This window comes from Coenobita brevimanus, chromosome 30 (assembly GCF_032717465.1).
Source record: "Coenobita brevimanus isolate Jiangsu-jjx chromosome 30, ASM3271746v2, whole genome shotgun sequence".
Lineage (NCBI taxonomy): Eukaryota > Metazoa > Arthropoda > Malacostraca > Decapoda > Coenobitidae > Coenobita > Coenobita brevimanus.
The window spans coordinates 29,511,185-29,536,287 of record NC_136983.1 but is presented as its reverse complement, the minus strand read 5'-3'; the positions used below and the strand labels follow the sequence as shown (position 1 = coordinate 29,536,287).

Below are 25,103 nucleotides of genomic sequence, written 5' to 3'. Positions count from 1 at the left end.
TTTTTGGCAATGAAGCTATGGTTGTTTCACACGGCTGGTTCAGAGCAAGGTGAAGCTTATGTTGACAGTGTATTTTTTCCAGCTCCCAGGGTGTTGTTCATTACTAGTATGCACCAAAAGGTCAAACAATCAAGAAAACGTAGAACATGGAAGTTCTTCGTCATCTACAGAATGCAGTACATTGAAAGAGACGAGAATTGTGGGAGACAGAGGACTGGCAGGTTCACCAAGACAATGCTTCAGCCCACTCATCCCATCTCATCCAGGATTTTTTGGTCAAACACATGATTACACAGGTCCAGTATGCTCCGTACTCACCTGCGAGTAATGGCTGTTTCTTAACATGTAGATGCCACTGAAACGGTCGAGCTTTAGGGACACAAACGAGATACAGACACATGCGATAAAGATCTTGTTGGTGATCCCAAAAACTGACTTTACAGAATGTTTCCAGCAATGGAAGGACCCCAGGGCTAAGTGTGTTGAGTTCCAAGGGACTTCCTTCTCAGTAAAGTAAGTTTACTGATCCTTCACCTTTCCATTAGCACACACTGCATAAAACACAGCCGCTACTCTACTTATCATGAGCGCATGTATTAATGTCATGTGAAGTTAAAGTTCGTATTTACAACCTTAGCGCAACTGAGATAATGCTGGCATTAAATCTTGTCCAGAACTAGACATAATACTATATTCCCCAGTCTGGTGGCAGTATGTTCCAAACCTTTATCAAACTGCTTCTCATCACCGTCATCATGACACGTTTCCACTCTTCTGCACTATGGTAAAAAGGTCTCCCAAAATGTGTGAGAAAGTTCTAGAACATGGAAGTAATTGAGTATCCTTACCACGAAAATGACCACACATGTCCTTTCTAAGCACTCAGTTCTGTACTGTAATTCTTGGTTTGAACTTAGAGGTAAAGACCTGTCTGAATATATGTAAAAACTCACCTGGTGTTGGCCGGATGAAAAACTAAGACTGCACATATCGACGTTGCCTAGGACCCGGGGTAGCCACCCATCTGTGGGAGACGACCCCCGGGGTCCCATTTTACCCATTAGACCTATGCTCCTCCTTGGACCCATTTCCCAAGGGATACACTCTCCATGGACCTACTTCCCATGGAACTGTTTTCCCATTCCCAACCCACCCACCCACAAATCCTGCCCACTTTGTCCACTCACCCATACTGCCCTACTCTGTTCACCTACCCGACCCACTGTAGATAATACTGATATGGTTGTAGAAGGTAAATATTTTACGGTCATTTGCCATCATGTTTCCGCCATGTTGAATTAAGTACTTCTAATTAATTTAAATTTTGGCGGTCATGGGCGCAACTATTGCAACTGTAGACAGCATCAATAACGTCCCCGTAAAAGGATACCCTTGTTAGACGTTTGGAATCATCTTAGTTTTCCCGAAATTTCCATAGCTGACAAATATCCAATGGCAAAATTTCAATAATAAATGAGATGTATTTTGATATATGCATTGCATACATACGACTGGGTAAATATTGTACTTGTTGCCTATATCCATAAGTCTATGTTTCTGTCTGTTTATCTATCAATTAATCTACCTACATGACCATCGATAAAGCTGTCTGGCTTGCTCTTCACACACACACACACACATACACACACACACACACACAGTTCGCCGGCTCAGTGGTATCGCTCTCGTTTAGCATCTGCTAAGACGGGGGTTCGCGCCTGGCTCGGGATATGAAAAATTCCACTGACGAAGAGGGTGGTCACTGTCCCCCTAGAGCAAGAGGATGGGTGTGTACGTTTGTGAAGGTCAAGGCTTTGCCCTTAGATCGGACTATATAATCTCCCAGGTCTCTTCTAGGAAGGTAAAATGCTGATGATCACAACCAACACGTGAGCCTGACCGACCCGGTGAATTATATATATATATGTAGGGTTGCCATACGTCCCGCATTTCCTGGACATGTCCTGCATTTAGATGTCAAAATCTTCGTCCGGTTTTCATGAAACTTTAATAACTCTCCAGAAGTCCGGAATTTCAGCTTCCATCACTATTTCTCGTAAAATTTAATGTACTATTAAACTCTGTTATGACAAGAGAGAGAGAGAGAGAGAGAGAGAGAGAGAGAGAGACTTTCGTTGTTTTCGTCAGCTGGTAAGTGTTGCCAGCTTGGCTGGTTTAGTGCTAGCTGCTAGCTAAAATATCCTGCCTTTTCCTCGTGTTCAACCACAATTTTTTTTTTTTTTTTTTTTACACTTAGTGCTGTTATGACCATAAAATAAATGGTAACTGCATACAATTATTGGCTTAGTTTTCATTTTTACATTGTAGCATTTGATATTCTTATGATCTTATCACACATCTAAGGCGTTGTTGCATTTTACAGTCATAATCTTGCCAATTCTGAACTTTGCCTGTTTTCCAGTATATTGTAAAAAGACTGAAACAGGTGCTCCAATCGTATCGAGCCCATGCAGGTTTATATCCAAGGAATGGTTGGGGTTTATTGCTCACGTAATGTCACTCAGGGATGAGTGTGGCTGGTCACTCTCATCTTAAATGTCAGGATGATTGATCATGGATGGATGGACGCAGTACAGTAGCACTAATATATATATATATATATATATATATATATATATATATATATATATATATATATATATATATATATATATATATATATGGAGCCTCTGTGGTAAAGTGTGCGTTTTCGTACACTGGAGAGTAAGGGTTCGCGCCCCACCAGGGTACAAAACTTTGGAAGCGTTCTCCTGGCCATGTACTGCATTGGCGGACACCAGGGGTGCTGTGGTTGAACCAGTGTCGCATACTGTAAAGTATTTTTGCACCCAGTCAGCTTGCGCAGGCCGATTACACTTGGTTCACAGACTACACACACATCGAAAGCCACTACAACACTGCAATCACACTTACAAGCACTTCTCACCCTACATACAATCTCTACTAGACAGCCTAAGCCACTTGGTGGAGATATATTGGCTGTATCGTCCCTATTTCGGTCGGGATAGGCCGGTCCTTCAGTGGATACTCAAACGGCTCATGAAGACGAAGATGAGGATAGAGAGAGAGAGAGAAAATACGGTATATCATACCCTGCCTCTTTTAACGCCGTGCCTGACAACAGTTCAACAACACATTGTGAAATTACCGAATATCACACAGATTCACATTTCACAGTCATACAGTAGAAATGCACAGATCTATAGTTCAGTATTTGTTGTTTGTCATTGGTAACCATGACAGACAAACCCAGTAACCTCACCTGGAGAACCAGTGCCAGCTGTATTTCTTCATAAGATAATCTCATACTGGTAAGCAGGAATGTAAATCCTTTTCACCATCAAAATTTACCAGTATGAGAATGTAATGTTAGTCACCAACAGGATTCCTTTCTCAGTCTCTCTGAGTCTGCTGCGTTTAACCCTTTATTCATCCCCTTCTATCATTTATGTCCCAGGCCATCTGAACATCATCATCCACACCCTAATCTGCATCCATTGCCTATCTCTTTCATGCCCTGCCAGTCAGAAGCGACCTGGTTTGCTAATACTAGGCCTGCTGTAGCTAAGCTAACTTACATATAAGTGGCTGGGACAAGAATTAGAAACGAAAAAGAAAAACTTCTTCTTCACTTAATGCATTTCCCATAATCTCATCACCTGAGATTTTCCATAAGTTCACCTGTCTGAGACATCCCATCACTCCCTGTGTGTAGTATCGGAGGCGGCATCCCTGCGAAGTTAGTATACCTTAGTGAGTTCCAGCCATCTCATCGGCGAGGGGGAGCCTTGAGTTTCGCTGACAGTTTCTGGACGGTTGGCAAAATTCTTGGGACAGGTACGTAGTGGGATTTGATAAATATGGAAGGTTGAATGAAGGTAGCCTGAATAAGGGATGTAGCGACTTAAGGCAGCTGACTGTAAAAAGACTGGTTTGGAGAATCTAGTAACTTAGGGCAAGTGTATGGTAAAGGACGGTTATTTTTGTGAAGTTACTATGCAGTGGGTTGGAGGAAGGCTGGTTAGTGCAGTTTGGTGTCATTAGGTAAATGGGTTAGCTAATATAGTTATTTGTCCATAGACTGATACGAAACAGCATAATACACCTACTTCAGTAACCGTTGATCGTTGCAGTGTTGTGCTACCTTTCTACTGTAATTACGTAGATTTATAGAATCGTCAAAGATATATATATATATATATATATATATATATATATATATATATATATATATATATATATATATATATATATATATATATATATATATATATATTTCACGGTTCACATGTACCTCATTTAATAGCTAGTCGAGATAGTGTTGTGAATAATACTAATAATACATAGTTTCTGAGTTTCATAAGGTCAGATTACAGTATGACTGTATCTGGTAGAAGAATTTTCATGTCCCGACAAGTGCAATGTACTTTGTTCTCTGGATTTCCATGTGAATTATTACTGTTTGAATTTTCAGTGTTTGCGTTGGTCACCATTCCATATGATACTGGATTTGTAAATGCAAGTTTTTCCTACAACTCTTGGCGGATATTACTCACCGTCTGTGCTCTCCCAGCCCTCATGTAAGTGTTTGTTTCATTTAAGGAAAGGTAATGAACCCACATAGACTGTGTTTATGATATTCCCAGCGTACAGAGTATAATGAACACCATTATCAACATTAACCCGCCCCATCCCGACCACTTTTCCACCACTGACTCCCCCCAATCCCGACCATTTTAGGAAAAAAAATTTTTTGGCTCAAACCTTCGCTTTTGGTGAGAAACATCGAAAATTCATAGAGGAATCGCTCACCTGAGGTTTAAAATACTCATTACAGGTAGGAGTATCTCCTTACCTTACTGGGTTTTCTATCAGGCTGGCACCAAAGAAAACGAGTTCTATGGGAGGATAACTATTTCACACCAATCATAAACGGTATTTATTTATTTACTTGGTACGAATTTATATGTAGTACAAGAGTATATTGGTTTTCAAGCAGTAATATAGGCATTATAAGCATTGTTTCACTCACTAATACCTGACCTTTTTTGCCACATTAGCTGATCATCATTTCTAACTGTTTCTTCCTCTAATGCTATGTAAAGTTTGTCCTCCACATTGACATTGATTGGGGAATCACTCTGGCCCTGAATTTCGTACTGTGGCATGACATGGCTATACTGGCCAGGTCACTGATAACAGGTGAATTGCTGAGACAATGGCATGCAGGGGGGGGGGAGGAGATCATGCTGGGTAAGGCATTGTCCCTGCCTGGCATCTTGTTGAGGAAGGTGTCACGTGTATATGTACCAAAAATGACTCGCGAAAATTGAAAATTGTGCAAATTAGGGATCTTGCAATTATTTCGCGTTTATGTACGTTGACGGGATTGGCAGTGACAAAACGTGTGGATGTTAAAGAACGTCGACGGGACGCCGCGGGTTAACACTACCTTAAAAGAGTATTTTATACCTTCTCACCAAGTTCACCAGTAGCAGCAATGAAGTGCAACAACAACAACAACAAAATGTAGAAAGTATTCTACGATTTTGGAGTAGTGGTGGCACATTTTCATGTCTAAGGAAACAAATGTCATATCAATCAGTTCCTGTGGAACCCCACGGGATGCACAGGACCTCGATGAATTCTCTCCACCAATATTGGTCTCTTGCCAGCTCCTTCAGGTCCCACCAACACTTCTCTCCTGCTTCTCTTTTCATTGTCCTCAACCAGGTTTCCCTCGGCCTACCTCTGTCTCTTCTTCTTCTTGCAGTTCACTCTGGCAAATCCTGGATTAAACTGCCTTCTTTTCTATATATGTGTCCCAGCCACTTCCAGCAAGACAGTCTAACATATTCATCAACTGGTTTCACTCTCGTAATATCCCTTACTCTTTCATTTGAAACCCTGCCTTACCACTTTACCCCAAGTATCCTTCTCAGTATTTTATTCTCAGATCTTAATACTTTCTGATCTGTTGCAGTTGTACTGTACAATGACTCATGCCCATAAATTAAAACTGATCTGTCCATGGACTTGTAAACTTTTACTTTAGTATGTACCAAAGCATATTTTTATTCCAAACAGATATCAGCATTCCAACAGCTCGCCAAACCTGTCTAATCCTCTCCTCAATTTCATTGTTTAATGATCCATTAGATGATACAATCTTTCCCATATATTTAAAATTTTCTACAGTCTTCACCACATTATTCCCAATCACACAATCGACTTGGTCCTCCTCCTTCTTATTAATAATTTCAGTCTTTCCACAATTTATTACCAATCCCACATTTTCTTCTTCCTCAACCAGACAATCAAGCACCCTTTGTATCTCGTAAATACTTTTGCAAATCAGTACAATATCATCAGCATAGTCAAAATCCATTAGCCTCTTATTTTATTTCCAGTTAATTCCTGCACCTGTTCTCCTTACAACCTTTCTCATAACATAATCCATAACCAAAACAAACACCAAAGGCAAAAGAACTCCTCCTTGACTCACTCCTGACCTAACTTTAAATGGATCACTCAAAGAACCGCCCACCATTACCTTACAAAAAGCACATTCATGCAGGCTTCTAATAATATTTACAAACTTTTCTGGAATACCATAGAATCTCATAATTTTCAACATGGCTCCATTTGAAACACTATCAAACGCCTTTTCAAAATCCACAGAACACATACTAAGTGGTATTATCATCTCATTAGCTTGTTGCATTAGATGCCTTACAATAAAAATCTGGTCATTACAGCCTCGACCCATTCTGAATCCAGCTTGTTCTTCTCTTAAAATTTTATCAATTACTGGCTCTATTCTGTTCAACAAGATTTTGGAAAAGACTTTTGCAACTACAAGTGTCAAAGTTTTCCCCCTCCAGTTTCCACAAACATTTAAATCTCCTTTGTATATATATATATATATATATATATATATATATATATATATATATATATATATATATATATATATATATATAAATAATCACTCCATTTTTCCATTCTTTTGGAATTCCACCATTATCCCAAGCCACATTAAAAAATTTCAAAAGCGCATTCATCAACTCATTTTCCACCTTAAGCATTTCAGGAAATATTCCATCCTCTCCTGGGACTTTAAGATTCTTTAATTCCTTTATTGATCTTCCTACCTCTTCCAAGGTTATATCCCCTGTTTCTGTCTGCAAATCTCTCTCGGCTGGCAAAATATCCTCTTCAGCTGGGATTGGTCTATTTAAAACTGATTCAAAATGTTCCTTCCACCTTCCTTTTAAATCCAAATCTTTGGTCAACAAGTTACCATTTCTATCTTGTACAGGTATTTCCTTCCGTCTCTTTTCAGTCCCAGTTAACTCCTTTATGGCCTGATACGCTGCTCTTGTGCTCTAACCGTCCTTTTTACTTCACTTAATTTCTCTCCCTGTTGCCTTTTCATCATATAGTCTCCTCTTATCACGTCTACCGTGTCTTTTTACTTCAGCATGTAAACTCCAGTCCTTAGCTCTAAGTACTTCAACTACCTGGCCATCAACATGTTGTTCTTCACTTCTTAACTTCTCCTCTTTCCTTTTCTGAATTGCAGTCCATGTTTCATCTGACATCCACTTTTTCCTTCTCGCTTTTCCCCTTTTCTTAATAGTCTGGTTGCAGTATTTACCTTATGGTGAAATCCAAGTAGTTTTATTTTTTTTCTATGGTATAAGATAGTTCCACCAATCGTAAGGTCATTTGCCAAACAAAAGCTTGGAAATCGCACCACATTTTCCTATCTTATACCAACACCCTCCATACCCATACAATCTTCAAAGCGATCCGCACTACTACCAACAATCGCATTAAAATCACCAATGCAAACGAATACAAACTAACATATCATATCTTATAATATATATATATATATATATATATATATATATCTATCTATATATATATATATACACATATATATATAGATAGATAGATAGATAGTTAGATAGATAGATAAATATAGATTTAGATAGATAGATGGATATAGATATATAGATATAGATATAGCTAAATATAGAGAGAGAGACAGAGAAAGAGAGAGAGAGAGATATATATATAGATAGATCTATATGTATATAGATAGATAGATAGACAGATGTAGATATAGATATAGATAGATACATAGATAGATAAATAGATAGGCAGATAGACAAATAGATAGATAAATAAATATCTATCTATCCATATTTATAAATATATATATATATATATAAGTATATATATATATATATATATATATATATATATATATATATATATATATATATATATATATATATATATAGACAGATAGATAGATAGATAGAGAGATAGATATAGATATATATAGATATATGTCTATGTATATACATATATAGATAAATAGATAGATAGATAGATAGATAGACAGATATATCCATCTATCTATCTATCTATCTATATCTATCCATCTATTTATCTATCTATCTATCAATAGATTGATATATATATATATATATATATATATATATATATATATATATAGGTGTATATATATATTTTTTGTTTCGTTTTTTTTTTTTTTTTTTTAAGTCTCCAACATGCTTCCATGTGTCGGTCTTGGCCACCTAATGGCGGCTCTCCATGCTGCGCGATCCATTGCAGCCTCCCTGGTCAGTCCCTTAACCCTGAGGTCACACTTAACCCACCCCATCCCGGAGACGTGAATTCACGTCCTCACATGATATGCACTCATATCCCGGAGACGTAAATTAACACGTCAACATTGCAAGGTCCCTAATTTGCACAATTTTCAATTTTCGCAATTGATTTCGCGAGTGATTTTTGGCAGGTATACACGGGACACCTTCCTCTATTCCTCTACAAGATGCCAAGCAGGGACAATGCCTTACACCGCATAACCTCTCCCCCCCCCCTGCACGCCATTGTCTCGGCAATTCATCTGTTACCAGTAACCTGGCCAATAAAGACATTCAAGGCCAGAGTGATTCCCCAATCGATGACAATGTGGAGGACAAAGTTTTCATAGCATTAGAGGAAGAAACAGTCAGAAATGATGATCAGGTAATGTGGGAAAAAAAGGTCATGAATGAAGATGAGTTAGTGAGTGAAACAATGCTTATAATGCCTATATTACTGTTTGAAAACCAAAATACTCTTGTACTACATATAAATTCGTACCAAGTAAATAAATAAATACTGTTTATGAGTGGATAAAATAGTTACCCTCCCATAGAACTCATTTTCTTTGGTGCCAGCCTGTTAGAAAACCCAGTCAGGTATGGAGGTACTCGTACCTGGATCAAGTGTTTTAAACCTCAGGTGAGCGATTTCCCTATGAATTTTCGATGTTTCTCACCAAAAGCGAATGTTTGAGCCTAAAAAATAAGGTCCAAAAATGTCGGGACAGGGGCATACCACTGCCCAGAAAACGTCGGGATGGGAAGGGTTAATGTCCTCGTCCCATGTCTTTCTCAGTCTACCCCTCATAACCCCACCCCCCATATTAACACTTCTCACCTTCCTCACCCAATTATCATCCCCCATCCTCTCCACATGTCCAAACCATCTCAATCTACCTCTCCTCATCACGACACCAATACACTCCAGTCCATCCTACCTCTCAACTCTTCCATCGTAAACCCAGCCCCTCCAGGCCTTGGATGCACTGACGCACTGCACATCCACCTAATCATTGTCATTTCTGTACGTCTGAGTCGGCGAATATCCTCCTCCTTCACTGCCCAGGTCTCACTACCATACAGCATTACACTCCTAACACATGCTGCATACAAAGACCCCTTATCACATAGGGAGAGTCCTCTCAATGTCAGGAGAGGCAAGAGCTCCCTGAACTTCTTCCAACCACTTCTCACCCTAGCCACAGAGCTGGCTCCAGCCCCACCTCCAGCACACGACATGTCTCCCAAATAAGAAAACTCATCCACACACTCAAGAGATTCACCAGCAAGTTCAATCCTTTCACATCTGACAATCTCCACCTGCTCACCCTGACACGCCATACACATAAAATCAGCATTATCTCGCAGTCTACTTCTGATACAACTACATCTCTTATACACCCATTTATCACAAACACCGCACAAGATGGAATTACTTCCCATGCCCTTGTGGCAAACTGCACATGGCCACTCTCCCTCGTCTTTGACAGTACCGCCACCAACCCTAGATATCATCACTTTTGTTTTATCTGCATTTACCCTTAAACCCTTGTGCCCCATACTATCTCTTCACTTCCTAAACCTTTCCTCTGCCTCCCTTTCGTTCTCTGCAATCAACACCAAATCATCAGCATACAACAACTCCCACGGGAGTCCGTTTCTAAAGTCACGTGAAAGGGCTTCAAGTACCATGATAAACAACATGGGACTCAAGACTGACCCCTAATGCTCACCAACATTCACGGAAAACTCATCACTCAAATCTCCATTCACTCTTACCTGGGTGTGAGCACCCACATACATAGCCATAACCACCCTAACTAGCCACTCCTCCAAGCCAAGCTTTCTCATTGCCCACTTCACCACCTCTCTTGGGACTCTGTCAAAGGCCTTTTCCAAATCAACAAAAACAAAATAAAGATCCCTTCTCCTACCAATATATTTTTCCTGAAGCTGTCGAACAATGAATATAACATCGGTGGTCCCCCTACCTGGCATATACCCAAACTGCATCTCATCAATATTCACTCTTTCTCTAATCATACCTTCTAAAACTCTCTCCATTTCCTTCATTATCTGATCTAAAAGCTTTATACCTCTATAATTTCCTATTTCCAGTGCATCACTCATCCCTTTATACACATTTACAATAACATTCTTCAGCCAGTCATCTGGGACAACACACTCAGTGACTAACCTCACCCCAATTTCCCATGAGGCCTTCAACATTTAGGCAGTCAACCCAGACACACCTGCTGCCTTCCCCACCTTCATCCTGCCTATTGCCTCACTTACAGTAGCAGCATCAATCAAAGGCCAAGGGCCAGACACTGGATCTGCTGGCTCCAAAGCTTCCCTGTCCCAGTCAAACTCCTCATTCAACAACCAGTTATAATGCTCTCTCCATGCATCTTTAATATCCTCACTGTTCACCTCTACCCTTCCTTCATCATTCTTCACACACTGCTCACCTATAATATCCCGATTATCCCTCTTCACCTGACCTGCCACCTTAAATATCATATTTTTCCTTTCCCCATGATTTAGGTTATCAAGTAATAGTCTCTGTGACTCAGACTTTGCCCTGTATACCTCTCTGCTGGCCCTCCTCTTGGCAGCCAAATATTCCTCTTTGCTACCACCCTTCTTCCTTTCCCGAAAAAGCCTTCTTTTCTCCTTAACTGCAACTTCTACACCCTCATCCCACCACCAAGTTACTTTATGTCTTGGTGGTCCTCTTGTCCAACCGCATGTTACATCAGTAACTCTCAAGAAATTGTTCTTGAGGGCTCTGTACTGTTCATTAACGCCTCTGTCTACAGCTCCCTGTTCAGCCACCATTCTCCTCAACTCGTTATAGAAGGCATTTCTTACTACTTGGTTTTTCAGCTTCTATATTTTCCTCCTAGGTACATAAGTCCTCTTTTTCATCACTTGTTCTTTAAGCACCATATCACAAATCAATAGTTTGTGCTGCTGCACACACTCCTCACTTCCTATAACTTTAACATCCCTCACTAACCTCCTATCGGCCCTCCTAACCAGAAAATAATCTATCTGACTGCTGTTTCCCCCAGACTCATATGTAATTAACATACTGACTCTTTTCCTAAAATATGTGTTGCACACAATCATGTCCGTTGCCTCCCCAAACTCGAGTATCCTTTCCCCTTCTGCATTCCTTATACCATACACACATCCCCCATGCACTCCTTCACAACCTTGTGCTGCTTCACCTACATGACCATTTAAGTCCTCTCCCAAAATCACTATCTCATCATCCCGCATACCACCCACTACACGTATTAAATCATCCCAAAATCTATCTTTCTCTGCTACATCCAATCCTGCCTGTGGAGCATATGCCGATATAATCGCAGCTATCTTTCTACCCAACAGGATTTTCACTACCAATATCCTATAGCTTACTCTCAAAACATTCATAACATATTCCACCCATTTCTCCGCAACCATCACACCAACACCTCCATATCCGTCTGTCACTCCCTTCCAAAACAACTTATAGCAACAGTCCTTCCCAACAATCTTTCTGGCTGATCCACCCCTGTACCGGACTTCCTTCAAACACGCCACATCCACCCACCTCCTCATGAATGCCTCAACGACTTCCCTCGCTCTTCCCCTCAAACATCCCACATTCCATGAACCCACCCTCATCCCCTTGGGTGATTTACTGTCCGCAGGCTTGCTTTGAAACTTATTTTGTTTTGTCATCTTCAGTATTAATAAAGGGGAATAGACAAAGCACAGGCCCCACTCACTGCACCGTCCCAGGTCCAGGCAATGGATCTGGGACCCCTAGCCCACCAGCTTACTAGTGGCTGTCGTAGTGGCCTTGGGGCACCCTGCCAGGACAGCTGCAGGGACACCCTCCAAGTGCGCCTTGGCACTGTAACTATCCCGACATTATACACCCATTGATAGGGCAGCCTCCTGGGGCGCTACTCCCAGGTTTGGGCCCCTCTCTATTGGGCGGAAGTGGTAGCCTAGGAACCGCAATGCCCTGTACCCTCTAGCACAGTCCCAAGCCCCATCTCGCCCTGGACCCATGATCTATGCCAGCGTAACCCCCACCTCGCCTCCCCCCAGAAGTCTGCCACTAGGTAGCGGGGGCAAAGTTTTATGGCTGCATGCCCTTGCTGGTGGCAACCCCCGTAACGTAGTGGGATACGTTGTGTGAAATGTAAAATGCATGTGGTGTAGTGCATAGATAGTTGGAGGAAATGTTTGGGAGAGTATGCTGGTATATTCTCCATGTTACTGTCACAATGAAAAGATCAACAGAGGTGGATGGTTAGAAAGCTAGTGAAAAAGGAGCTCCAGCTCTCCCAATCACCAGCATTCCCATTCCCCTTGGGAGTACTACCATGTTTGGCCTGTGCTACGGCCGAACAGGGTAGTACCCCATAATACTTATATATATATATATATATATATATATATATATATATATATATATATGTAAATATAGATAGATAGATAGATATAGATATATATAGACATATAGATATAAAGATATATATATATATATATATATATATATATATATATATATATATATATATATATATATATATATATATATATACACAATAGATAGATATATAGATATAGAGTGAGATAGATGTATACATATATTGATATATATATGTATAGAGATAGATAGATAGATAGAGAGAGAGATAGACAGATACATAGATATAGATATAGAGATGTGTATATATATATATATATATATATATATATATATATATATATATATATATATAAATAGATAGATATATATATATATATATATACATAGATAGATAGATACATAGACACGAGGAGCCTGGAACCACTGTCTGACTTCTTCATTTCTGCAACATTCGCGGCCTTTCCTCTAACTTTTGATCTGTTGAGTACCACCTCTCCTCTAAACCTCACCTTCTCTTTCTAACTGAGACTCAGCTGTCTGAGGCAACTGACAGCAAACCCTTTTCTGTATCCTCCTACTTTCTCTATACTCATTTCAAAGCCAAAGGTGGCTGTTGTGTTATATACGCAACGACTTTTCTTGCTCTCGTGTTCCTGAACTCGATTCTTCTGAATTCTCTACACTCTGGCTTTAACTTTCCTGTCATTCTCTGACTAAATATATCTGTGCTGTTTACTAATCCCCTAATTCTACTAACTATCAAAAATTCTTCGACTATCTTACTTCTACGATGGAACACATTCTATCCATTTCTCCTTTCTCTGAAATCTCCGTTCTAGGAGATTTCAATGTTCACCACCACCTTTGGCTCTCCTCTCCTTTCACTGATCCACCTGGTGAACAAGTCTACATCTTTTCTATCCTTAATGACCTAGAGCAGCTTGTACAGCACCATACCCGTATCCAGACCGCCTTGGAGAGAGCTCCAACATACTTGACCTCTTCCTTACAACTAATCCTTCTGCTTACACTGTTAATCTTTTCACTCCGTTGGGCTCCTCCGATCACAACCTTATCACCTTAACCTGTCCTATCACTCTGGTATGGCCTGTGGACCCTCCAGGGAAACGTCGCCTGTGGCATTTTGGAGCCGAGGATTGGGAGGCCCTCAGGCAGTACTTCTTTGATTTTCTCTGGAATGATTATTGCTTCCATGGCTGGGAGCCATCTGAGTGTGCCTTGCGCATTACGGAGGTTATTCTCTTGGGCATGGAAGCATACATTCCTTTCTCATATCCTTTGGCTAATGCAAGAAAGATAGATATATCTATAGATAGATAGATAGACAGATATAATTATAGATATACATACATATATTTATATTGACAGATAGATATATAGATAGATAGATGGATATAGATATATATCTATCTATGTATTGACAGACGCCTCAATCCCTTTTGGGGTGGCTACAAACAAATCGCCTCAAAGTCGCCCTGTCCCCCGCCATTTCACCGCCCTGCTCCCAACTCACACCCCCCTCTCTCATATTCCTCTCCACCCCATCACTCCATCTCATCCTCGGCCTCCCCCTCCCTCTTCCCCCCTCCACCTCACTCTCATACACTCTCTTCGTCAGTCTTTCACCCTCCATTCTCTAAACATGGCCAAACCACCTCAGTATGTTCCTCATAACGCTTCCTATCACATCCACATCCACACCACAACGCTCCTTTACATCCTCATTCGTCAGCCTGTCTCTCCATGTGACTCCACAGGCTCCACTTAAATAACTCATTTCTACTGCTCTCACTCTTGACTTGTGTCCTTCCAACAACGTCCAAGCTTCACTTCCATACGTTAGAGTTGGTATCACAATACTGTCCTATAGTAACTTTTTCACTTCCATGCTCAATTCCCTGTTTCTTATCACTGCTTTAAAAGAACCAGCAACATTTCTTCCCTGCTGTACCCTTTCAAGCACTTCACCCTCCAAACCTCCATCCTTACTCATCACACTACCCAAGTACTTAAACGTACTCACATTTTCCAATTCCTCACCATCCAACCTCGCTGTACATTCACTGACTTCACCTCTCTAAAAGACCATCACTTTACTCTTCCCTACATTCACCTTTAGATTCCGTTTCTTACACACTCTTCCAAACTCATCCACCAAGCCTTGCAGCTCCCCTTCGTCTTCACTCAACATCACAGTATCATGTGCAAACAACAGTACAAGGAGTTTCCAAAACACTCACTCTCTCTCTCTCTCTCTCTCTCTCTCTCTCTCTCTCTATATATATATATATATATATATATATATATATATATATATATATATATATATATGCCACGTTGAGTACACCGCTTCCCGTCCGGTCAGCGAAGTTAAGCAACGTTGGGCCTGGTTAGTACTTGGATGGGCGACCGCCTGGGAACACCAGATGCTGTTGGCGTCCCTACGTGTCAAGTGGGGTTGGTGGAGGATTACTGCCTCTCCCTGTAAAACAGTTAACTCTGGGCCCTTGACCACACCATTTGGGATACATGGCGTCTGGCAATATATGGATATATATGTGTATATATATATATGTGTATATATATATATATATATATATATATATATATATAATACATGTGTATATATATATATATATATATATATATATATATATATATATATATATATATATATATATATATATATATATATATATATATATATATATATATATATATATATATATATATATATATATATATATATATATATATATATATATATATATATATATATATACATATATATATATATATATATATATATATATATATATATATATATATATATATATATATATATATATATATATATATATATATATATATGTGTATATATATATATATATATATATATATATATATATATATATATATATATATATATATATATATATATATATATATATATATATATATATATATATATATATATATATATATATATGTGTATATATATATATATATATATATATATATATATATATATATATATATATATATATATATATTTGAGTGTATATTTACTTATTTATATTTGTTACATATTTATATTGATTTTTTCATTCACTGATATGATCTAATGGGACGCCAGTTATCCACTAATTTGCTCTGCAACGAAGTTGGAGGAGGTTATGTATTCCCTCATGTTTGTCTGTTTGTTTACCTACACGATATTCCAAAATTTAATGATGTTCAATGAAATTTTGTCGAAGAGTGGGCCATGGGGCAAGGGACAATTGATTATATTTTGGGATGGATCCGTATCCTATGTATTCCACACAATATCTCCACGGATCCGGATCCTTTTTAATGACAATGGCATTGGCGGAGCTATGCGCAGTCTTAGTGCTTTCAAGTAGTAGTAGCAGTAGTAGTTTTTCCCTAGCCAGTCTGGCCGAACAGCCCTGAGTCCCTAAGGAAGGCCATGGTCAAGACCGTGCTTTCCCATAGAGCTCTCAAGGAGTGTATGCTGTGTTGTTGGCGTAGGTGATTGTGTGCAATGCAGTCTTTCACAATGTGCTTGATAGTATGGGGTGCTGTGTTGCATTCTGGACATGAGTCAGCGACGGAGTCGTCCAGCCACTTCTGGTAACTTAAGAGGGCTGGATGATGCCCACATCTCAGCCTGGCCAGATGGACCCTGTCCTGATGGGGGAGACAGGATTCAGAAGGGTGGATATCAGGAGGCCGTGCATGCAGCAGTGTGTTGTCTTTAAGTGACTGAATGGGACGGTGAGTGATTTGAGAATGGATATACTTTTGGCAGCTGGTCTGAGGCAGGTGAAGGGGGAGAGATGACAGTATCTGTTTATGATATCGTGTGCTGGGTATTGTTTTGATGCTCCTTGGTGTGTGTGGGTGTGTTGCCATGTAATGTAGCGGATATTGTGGGTTTGTGGAGGCTGCAGCGTGAATTTGGGTGCCTCTCATGTCTAGCTGTGGCGTCTTCGTCGTGGGTCTGCCCTCCAGAGGCTGTCGAAGAGAAGAGGAGAACAACATAGGGGCCAAAAAACCGCATACCCCCCCGGCTCCTCATGGGGCCCGAGAACCTGGGAGTGCTTTCAAGTTCGATGTAGTACCGCCTTCAAGTGACATGATAGTTGACGAACCAAATGGTTTCCTGTTACATAACCAAATGACGCCTGGTGGTTTAGTGGGGTAAGGTGCTGCAACCGGACTAAGCCTGTAAGGGTTTCTAATCGAAGGGTAGTTTAAATTTATTGCTCATATACTGCCTTTCAGACACGGGTGAGGCTGGTCACCCTCCCCTTAAATGTCGAGACTGCCCAGCTTAACTTAGGCCCCTACTCTCCTAATGGGTCAAAAAAGGATCGGAACATCTGTCAGTCTGTCTATCTATCTATCTATCTAACTATCCAGAGAGATGTATAGATCGATCGATTGATCTATAGACAGACAGATAAGTAGATAGATACATACAGGGTGTCCCAGGAGCTGACGTGCAATCTTCAGGAGATGGATCCATAGGGCATTCTAAGACATCAACATTTTATGAACACTTGCTTAAAGACCGCCCTTGGTGGCCTCTGCTCGATGTCAAGAGGTCAGAAATGAGTCATAACTTGGGAGCCGATGGCCTGATTGGACCTGACATTGTTTTATTCATCAAGTTAGAGCACTTTAACTGTACACAATGCTCTAACAAAGGGCGCTACGTTGCACCGTTTTTGCTGTGTTATGGTAACAGACATACCGATATTAGACCATTATAATACAGACAAGCATACAGATATCGGATCATTGCAATATAGATATGTCGGACTCTCAAAGGTTATAGAGTAAGTGTTATTCAATTATGAAAGGGGATAATGGTAGAAATATTCATTATTCACTGCATATTACCAGCTTCTGTACTTTGGATTGCTTGATTTTTTTTCCTGAGAGTAAGTTAAACAGTCATAATTAAAGAAATATACTACGATTATCAGTCCAAACAATACCTTCTCAGTAATATTAGGTTTGGGAACAGGGAAAGTGAAAGTGCATTTTTGTCCCATTACCATTATTCACATTTAAATAATGTTTACTCTATAACCTGAGTCGAACACATAAAAGAAAAAACGGTTACGAATCCAGCTTATGATCATAGAATTATTCATTGTCTTCGAATGACCTTAGGAAATCTTGAAGCTTGTACGCTAACTCCTGTGACTGACTGAATGATTGACTGACATACAACTGGCGGGGCAACTAGGCCCTAAATCTTATGTGCCCAGTTGTGCTTTGTGGTTCTGTAGATAACGACCGAGGTGGTGTGTGTTAGCGCAGGCTGCCACGTAAATCTGTGTGCCTCTCATGGCAAGATATTCTCTGTCAGGGGGAATTTACTTTTAACCCGCCCCATCCCGTCGACGTATGGGTACGTTGCAACGATTTGCATTTGCCAGTCCCGGCGACTTACCAGTACGTCGTGCAATTGCAAGGTCCCTAATTTGCACAATTTTCAATTTTCGCGCATGATTTTTCGTATGTATACACGGGACACCTTCCTTTATTCCTCTACAAGATGCCAAGCAGGGACAATGCCTTACACCGCATAACCACCCCCCCTCACGCCATTATTTCGGCAATGGACCTGTTACCAGTGACCTGGCTAGTAAAGATATTCAGGGCCAGAGTGATTCCCCAATCAATGACAATGTGGAGGACAATGTTTACATAGCATTAGAAGAAGAAACAGCCAGAAATAATGATCAGGTAATGTGGCAAAAAAAGGTCAGGTATGGTGATTAGTTAGTGAGTGAAACAATGCTTATAATGCCTTTATTACTGCTTGAAAACCAATATACTCTCATACTACATATACATTCGTACCAAGTAAATAAATAAATACCGTTTATGAGTGGATAAAATAGTTACCCTCCCATAGAACTCGTTTTCTTTGGTGCCAGCATGTTAGAAAACCCAGTCAGGTAAGGAGGAACTCCTACCTGGATTGGGTATTTTAAACCTCAGGTGAGCGATTTCTCTATGAATTTTCGATGTTTCTCACCAAAAGCAAAGGTTTTAGCCAAAAATTTTTTTTCGAAAATACCTCGGGACTGGGGGATGTTGGAGGTGCGGAAAACCTCGGGACGTGACGGGTTAAATTACAAGTGAACCATGGGGGTGAGAGTGGTTCATTAAAGACGGCTGTTTAATACCTGGGAACACAAATTTTTCTACAATGTTTGGGCATTATTCGCGCCAGGTTATAAGCCTGGTGGTATCCCCAAGCACTCCCTCACACAAGGCGGTTGTCCCCATGTGGTCTCGAAAAAAGTCGTTCTGCAAGACCAAAGTTTTTAACTACAGAACATATATATTTTGCATTCTGATAGGTGTTCACCCCGACCACGTTTTGGGAAGGGCAGAACCACAAGAAGGCACCCCTCAAAAAGGAGGGGGTGGCCCCCAAGGATCTCTGCAAAGTCATTGGGCACGACCATAGTTTTTTACCTAGGGACACGAAATTTTGCATATTAGTAGGCATTTACTCCAACCACCTTTTAAGCACGTGAGACCCCCCGAATGACCACCCTCAGGGGAAGGAATACCCTTAGGGGAGGCAGCGCCATAGTTATTACGTATACACAAGAACCTTTGTACAGTAGTAGACTTTTACCCCGGACTAGAGTTTATAGTGGCTGTGACTTCTGTGGTTCGCCCATCCTCGTCTTCCACATTAGTGCAGGGTTGGGTGCAGCTATCAAAGGTGTCCTTTATCTTCTTGTATCAAGACATCTATTGCCTACATAAATGATGAGGTGTCGTGATTTGATTTATATCTGCCCACCATCATGCACTGGTTTTAATGTAATACTGTGCATCTCTTACAGTACTGCCATTCTGGTGATTTGGCTGCCAGAATCCCCGATGTTCTTGCTACTGAAAGGTCAGCAAGAGGAAGCACTGGCTACTCTTAAGAGGATGTATACACTGAACACCAACAACTCTCCTCTGACATATCCAGTAAGTTTTTATGATACTGTTTACAATCAGATTTTCGTATTTATCCTATCCCTTACTACATGTCTCCAGTAAATCGAGTGATATCAGTAACACTACGAATGACGCCATCGAACTGAAATGGTTAGCCCCATTACTACGATGACGGCATTAATATATTCATGCAAAAACCTGACAATGTTGTGGTGGAGTGGTACAATACAATACTGAAAATGAGTATGTGAGCTGGAGGAAGGACAACCTGACGATGGAAAGCTAGGTGACGTGGAGGAGCTTTGTTCGTGGCTTCCCCCAACGGAATTGATGCATCTGGCTATAGACAGACTTCAGAAAGTCTTTTCTAAGCTAAAACCATCTACAGATTTTATCTATCTATCTATCTATCTGTCTATCTATCTATAAATTGCCAGACGCCTTAATCCCTTATACGGGCTGGCCACTAACAAATCGCCTCCACGTCACCCGGTCCCCCACCGTTTCATTGCCCTGCTCCCAATTCACACACCCCTCTCTCATACATATATCTATCTATCTCTATATCTCTATCTCTATCTCTGTCTCTATGTATCTCTATCTCTATCTCTCTCTCTCTCTCTCTCTCTCTCTCTCTCTCTCTATATATATATATATATATAGATAGATAGATAGATATAGATAGATAGATAGAGAGAGAGAGAGAGATATAAAATGTGTGTGTGTGTGTGTGTGTATATGTGTCTATCAAAATGATTCCTTTGGGTTGATGGGTTAAAATTTTATAACACAATCACCGTAGGCGGTGCAACCATAGCTAATTAAATCATTTTTATGTTAGAAGCAGTAGATTAGAGAATGTACTGGAAGTTACTTTGTGATTTATTGGGGTGTGAATACTAACCCCCCTGTGGCGGGGGGAACACAATTTGGCCGCTCTATGGGGTGGGACTACTACTCTGCGGCCAGGTTGTGTTAGGAAGAATACTGCCACCGTATTCCCTGCGTGTCGTAAACGGCGACTAAAAGGGGCGGGGTAAGGGGACTAGGGACCCCCTCCTCTGTTTTTTAGTTCCTAAAAAGAGACTGACCAGAGAAAGGGTTGGGGAAACGAGTTATCCCCGTACCCTGCAGATTGGGTCTATGAATGTGCGTGGATGTAGTACGACTGTGGCTAAAAGGGAGGAGACTGGGAGAATGTTTGTGAGAAGAAAGTTGGATGTGTTAGCTTTGAGTGAAACGAAGATGAAAGGGAAGGGTGAGTCTATGTTTGGAAATGTGAATGGAAGATAGTCAGGTGTTGATAGAGGAAGGGCAAGAGGAGGTGTGGCCTTGTTAGTGAGTCCAGAAGTACAGCAGTGTGACTGAATGGAAGGAGGTGTCATCGAGACTGAGGTGGGTGAAAGCGAAATTTGAATGTGAGTTGTGAGTGTTTGTGAGTGCACATGGGCCTGGTAGTGAAAGGGATGAAGAAGAGGGGGAGTCTTTCTGGAATGATGTTGATGAGTGTCTGCAGAGTTTTGGAGCGAATGTGAATGTGGTAATGATGGGATATCTGAATGCTAGAGTGGGAAATGTAGCAGTTGAAGATGTAGTTGGTATACATGGTGTGCCTGGAAGAAATGAAAATGGGGAACGAATGATAGGGATGTGTGTTGAGCGTGAGATGGTGATTGGAAATACGCTGTTCGAGAAGAAAGGTATTTATAAGTATACATGGGTGAGACAGGAGGGTGGAAGGGTTTTGGATAAAGCATTGATGGACTATGTGGTTGTGTCTAGGAATGTAATAGGAAGATTTTTGGATGTGAGAGTTCTGAGAGGGGAGGGTGGAGGTATGTCTGACCACTACCCAGTGGAGGGAAAGTTAAGAGTAGGTATGAGATGGGTGAGAGCTAGGAGGGTTAAGTGTGGCACGGAAGTTGTGAAAGTGAGTGAGTTGGATAAAAGAGAGAAAATGCTAGAGTATCAGGAGAAATTGAAAGATGAGTGGAACGCAGTGAAAGATCAGAAAAATGGCAGTGTGGAGGAGGAATGGCAGTTGTTTAAGAGTGCTGTGGTGGGGCATGCAGAAGAGGTGTGTGGTGTGAGACGTGTGGGTGGTGGTGTAAGAAATGGAAGTGAATGGTGGTGCGAGGAAGTAAGTATGACCGTGGCTGAGAAGAGACGTGCATATGAAGTGTGGCTGCAGAAGAAGGATGAGTTGTCATATGAGAGGTATAAGGAAAAGAGGAATAGGGCGAGAAGGGCTGTGCGTAATGCTAAAGTGGCAGCAGATGAGAGGTGGGGTAGGCGGTTGACTGAGAATTTTCAACAGAATTATGTTCTGGAAGGAGGTTAAAATGGTCCGAAAGGAAGAGTCTGGGAAGGAAGAATGAGTAAAAGCAGAGGATAGAAGGATGTTAATTGAGATGGATGCAGTAAGGAAGAGATGGGCAGAGTATTTTGAAAGATTGTTAAATGTAGAGGAGGAAAGGGTGGCTGAGATTGTGGCGGATGGAAGAGTGCAAGGAATAAATGTGTTGGGAGAGTTGAATGATTCTTTCATCACGAAGGAGGAAGTGGAGAAGGCAGTAAAGGAGATGAAAACAGGGAAAGCTGCAGGTATGGATGGGTGTGCTGTGGAATGCCTGAAGGGTGGTGGAGTGACTATTGTTGACTGGTTAGTAAGATTGTTGAATCTGTGCTTTGTGAAAGGTATGGGGCCAATTGACTGGGCAAGTGCTTGTGTGGTCCCTTTGTATAAAAGCAAAGGTGATAAGTATGAATGTACTAGCGTTAGAGGTATAAGTCTGTTGAGTGTTGTAGGTAAGGTGTATGGTAGAGTGTTAATTATGAGAGTTAGAGAGGGTACAGAGGGAGTGATTGGTGATGAGCAGTGTGGCTTTAGGAGAGGGAGGGGATGCGTGGATCAGGTGTTCGCTGTGAGACAAGTGTGTAAAAAAATTTAGTGAAAGGCAAAGATGTGTTTTGGACATTCATGGATTTAGAGAAAGCATATGATAGAATTGATAGGGAGGCTTTGTGGACTGTTTTAAGATTGTATGGACTTGATGGTGGGTTACTAAAAGGGGTGAAAAGTTTTTATGTTAATAGTAGAGCGTGTGTAAGAGTGGGAAATGTTGTGAGTGATTGGTTTCCCGTGAGAGTGGGGCTGCGACAGGGATGTGTGATGTCGCCTTGGTTGTTTAATATTTATATGGATGGTGTTGTAAGGGAGGTGAATACAAGCGTTTTAGGTGGAGGTCTGAATCTGTTGAATGTTGATGGCTGAGTGGAGTCTGAAGCAGCTGCTGTTTGCAGATGATACTGCACTGGTGGCTGATTCAGAGGAGTTGGTAGAGGAGTTTGGAAGGGTGTGTGAAAGGAGGAAATTGAAAGTAAATGAGAATAAGAGTAAAGTGATGAAGTGTGCGAGGTTGGTAGATGGTAGGGGGATGAATATAGTTTTGAAGGACGAGTTGCTTGAGGAGGTAGATTGTTTTAAATATTTAGGGTCACATGTTGCTGTGGATGGAAGAATAGATGCAGAAGTTAAGTTTAGAATGAATGAAGTGGAAAGGTGCTAGGAGGGATGAAAAAAGTGTTTAGATGTCATCCGCTTAGAATGGATGTAAAGAGAAGGCTGTATGAGGGTGTTGTGGTACTGACTGCATTATATGGGGCTGAAACATGGAATATGGGTGTAGCAGAGAGGAAAAGTTTGAATGTAATGGAGAGGAGGTGTCTGAGGAGTATGTGTGGAGTGACGTGTATGGATTGAGTGCATAATGATGAAGTGCGAAGGAGAACTGGAGTTGTTCGGGAGATGGCTGGTAGAGTTGAGCAGAGGGTGTTGAGATGGTTTGGGCATAAAGAGAGTGGATAATGAGCGATTGATGAAAAAGATAACTAGATCTGATGTGAGAGTTGTAAGGCTGAAAGGGAGACCACGAATAGGATGGATGGACAGTGTGAAGAGAGCGTTGGATGCAAGAGGGATGTCTGTTGAGCAAGGAAGAGTGGCTGTACATGACAGAAATCAATGGAGAGAAATTGTGAATGAATAAATGATGATGCAGCCCTGAGGGGATATTCTCCTACATTTAGTCTGATCAGCTAGTCACGTCAGGTGCGGGTAAGGGGATGAGTCTATTATGATGTGGCAGGGGTAAACCAGCTCTGCTGTCGGGCCATGCTGCGGATGTCACTGATTGCACTGCGCAGTTGACCCTTGTGCGGTGTGGTGTGGTGAGGATCTGTCCCTTCTCCCCTTTGGGGTAAGATGCGAATGAATGTGTTTGAATGGATGAGGAAATGGGGAGTGTGTCGTCCTGCCTCGGCTACCTCCCTTTCCTTGGGGGAAGCAGCCTAGGTATATAGATAGATAGTGAATACTAACACTGTCAGACTTACATTTATGTATTCTGCTGAGCCTAAATAGCACCCAATTCCATTTGTTATGATTCCTTTTCATACTGAACAACTTCACACAGTATTCCCAAATGTATATCAAATGAGTTAAACAAGCCATTACCACGCGTGTTTCGTTTATCACATCAGTGTTATTATTTACATATAAGCAACAAAATAAGGGGTAGTTCTAGCCAGGTCGATGGAGAGATAGTCTGCTATCCTAATGTACTCGAGTTCAATTGCCAACAGGGGCTGGGAGCAGCTTAAAGATTTGAGAATCGTTGGGACAAACTTCACTAATCTACCGTAAGACTCACTGACATGAATACACCCCCACTAATACCAGTACGCCTGTTCTGTATGAGACAGCTTCGCCATACGATATTCAGTATGGATGGTGAGTGCTAGCGCTGAAGTGAAGGCATGTTGATGTGTGAGTAGTGCGTAGGAGCGCTGAGGGCCTTAGGAACGTGCTGCTGACCCTATGCCCAAAATCAGACGCATTAGACATTTTCATTATTATTACCCCTGCGCCTGCTGGGCGGAGGCGC

The 25,103-nt window shown here is 41.0% G+C and overlaps 1 protein-coding gene and 1 pseudogene across 1 annotated transcript in view; both read left to right on the top strand.

The window, feature by feature from the left end:
- The window catches only part of LOC145395274 (uncharacterized), a 181,590-nt gene that overhangs the window by 63,065 nt on the left and 93,422 nt on the right, over positions 1–25,103 (top strand). The window contains exons 5-7 of the mRNA XM_080268954.1: positions 3,737–3,858; positions 4,496–4,601; positions 20,055–20,187. Of these exons, the coding sequence (XP_080125080.1) occupies positions 3,737–3,858; positions 4,496–4,601; positions 20,055–20,187 (361 nt within the window). The remainder of the gene's footprint in view (positions 1–3,736; positions 3,859–4,495; positions 4,602–20,054; positions 20,188–25,103) is intronic.
- LOC145395322 (5S ribosomal RNA) lies at positions 15,490–15,608 on the top strand (annotated as a pseudogene).